The 2,428-nt window shown below is 44.9% G+C and overlaps 1 protein-coding gene across 1 annotated transcript; it reads right to left on the reverse strand.

Annotated features, from left to right (window-relative positions):
* Nucleotides 1-1,206: 1,206 nt before the first annotated feature.
* On the reverse strand, nt 1,207-2,205 carry LOC308080499 (beta-1,3-galactosyltransferase 2-like; the record flags this gene model as incomplete). The annotated part of the gene is made up of 1 exon (XM_080422395.1): nt 1,207-2,205. One exon carries the CDS (start codon nt 2,203-2,205, stop codon nt 1,207-1,209), a length of 999 nt encoding a protein of 332 aa, XP_080278521.1.
* Nucleotides 2,206-2,428: the final 223 nt, after the last annotated feature.

Genomic DNA, 2,428 nt, shown 5'->3' on the forward strand with positions numbered 1-2,428 from the left:
TTCATATTCCATCCTGATTGGCTAAGATTGACATCTAAAGTTTGCAGTAGTGGCTTGTTTTGAACAAAATGCAGCAAATCATGAACGCAGCGTCCGATTGCGGTCAAACTTTGCACACACATTCACACCATGTTGAGGAGCAAATGCCACCCTTTTAACATTGGCCTGTTATAGCCACCAGCAGGTCTAATTTAGCAAAATAATTTTTTTGAACAAAATGCTTCAAATCATCACTGTTTTGCTTGATTCACTGCCTTTTTGTTTTGGCCATTACATTAATGCCCATATTTTTTGCCATTATTTTAAATGGTTTTAATGTTGTTTTTGCCCCTCTTTTTGCGTTAATGTTAAAGTATTACTGCTTTTCTGTAAAGCACTTCTGCTCAATAATTTTTTGTTTTCTGCTCTGTAAAGCACTTTGAGCTGCATTCATGTCATGAAAGGTGCTATATAAAGTTTATTATTATTATGACTTAGTTATTGTAGTCAAAAAGAGCCAATAATTAATAATACAGGTACTGCAGATAAATGCACGCACGTAAAGGAAAGGCACAATGCTGGCACGGGATTGGGAAAAAAAAACAAACGTTGTTGATTGGTGCTGCCAGGGGTTTGGTGCCCGGGCCCCCTGGAGCTTCAGGCCCCCAGGCTGCTGCCCCGTGAGCTTGTACGTTCGTTAATCCAGGCCTGACCGCCTGTCACTGTCCAGTTTAGGGCTGCAACCATCCATTACTTCCTTAGCGAGATTATTCTAACATGACTTTGTCCATGAATCGAATAATCGAGAAAGGTAAGTTTAAAAGAATATATATATATAATTATATCAACAAATCCATTAACCACTTACGGTGTCATGCTAAAATAGTGAAAATTGCAGATCTACAATGTCACAACGGAACGCATTGTAAGCTTGAAGATTGGCTATTTTCACTATTCGATTTTTTTCTTTCTACTTTTCACCTATAATACCCAAAATAGGGATTGATTGATCAATTATATTTTTAAATCAAATTACCGATTATTAATTATGTTTTATAATTGATGAAATCGATTAGTTTGATTAACAGTTGCAACCCTAGTCCATTGCTGTGTAAACGGCAATAGGTCGCAGCTCGGTGCCTGGGTGTGGACTTGGCCACTTCTTTATCAAGCTTCGATTTTAGGATTCTGTCGCAAGTGGGTTGCATGTCGGATAACGCATACAACCTAATACAACAGATTCCTGCTTGGGAATGGGAGGTAGGTGAGTGGGATACCCAGGTGTTTCATGAGGAGCCCTACATAAACGTCCTCCAGGTAAACAGCGTCAACGTGCCTGGAGGCTTCCAGGAACTTTCTTGGCAGGTCTAAGGAAAAAACGTAGCCCGGTCCCCTTGCAAACGGTGGGTAATGTGACTCAGCGAAAGCATCACAAGGTAGGAACCATTTTGAATCCTTGTCTCTTATAACTTTACCCCGAGGTGCCACAAGTCCAGTCATATAGCTGTCCTTCGGAGCACTCAACAGCATGTCGACCAAGTTGTGGACGTTAAGGAACATGTCTGTATCGATCTTCATTGCGTAAGAGGCCATGGGGCAGCGAGAGTCCAGCCATTCCATCATGACCATCGTTTTGATCGTCAGGTTATTGTAGGTGTCCACGAAGTCGCTCTGCAGCAGGTCCCGGTGTTCTCTGCTCTCCTCCAGCACTTGCCATTTGACCTCTTCTGCCCTCTCTCCCGTCGGCAGTCCCATCAGGAAAAACAAGCTCACCCGTTGGCCCAACACAGGGCTTTGGGTGTCACCTCCCCACATCCTGCGAATGGTGTCACGACTGGCCCTGTCGCCGGGATGCACCGGGACGATCACAACCACGAGAGGCTCCCGTTGTTGACATTGTTCTGGCTCGTCCACGATGAAGTGGTATTCATGCGGATACTCAACAAAGTATGGTGGTCCTGGAGAGACATGTCCTAGGCTGGCTGCAGACATCTGGCATTCATTGACAGGCTCCTGTTGTTGACGTTGTTCTGGCTCGCTCACAAGGATGAAGCGGTGTTCATTCGGATAGAACCGACGACTGGGCCAGTTTCTCCAGGACGGTGGTCTCTCATGGTTGATGAGGCGTTGGGGCGTAGGGCGGGCTCCAGACACCTGGCGTTCATCGACATTCACTTGACATCCTATCACCAGCAGAATGAAAGAGGCTGCAAAGGCCACACCCATGAGGTGCCTCATTTTCTCTCTCTTCTCAACTGTCAAGCTCTCTCCTCTTCTTTATCTCTCTCTTCTAGCAGGGTTCACTCTTCTGCTGAAAACATCCACTGAGACAGTACTTTTGGGCTGAGCAGTGTTTTATAGTGTGAGCAGAGTTCTGGTCCGGCGTCACATAACAAACACAAACCGTTACCAAAGGTGCTCCATGATACAATCAGAATCATTCCTTATT

This window comes from Gymnoscopelus braueri, assembly GCF_963280865.1.
Source record: "Gymnoscopelus braueri genome assembly, chromosome: 24".
In the NCBI taxonomy this organism is placed as follows: Eukaryota; Metazoa; Chordata; class Actinopteri; order Myctophiformes; family Myctophidae; genus Gymnoscopelus; species Gymnoscopelus braueri.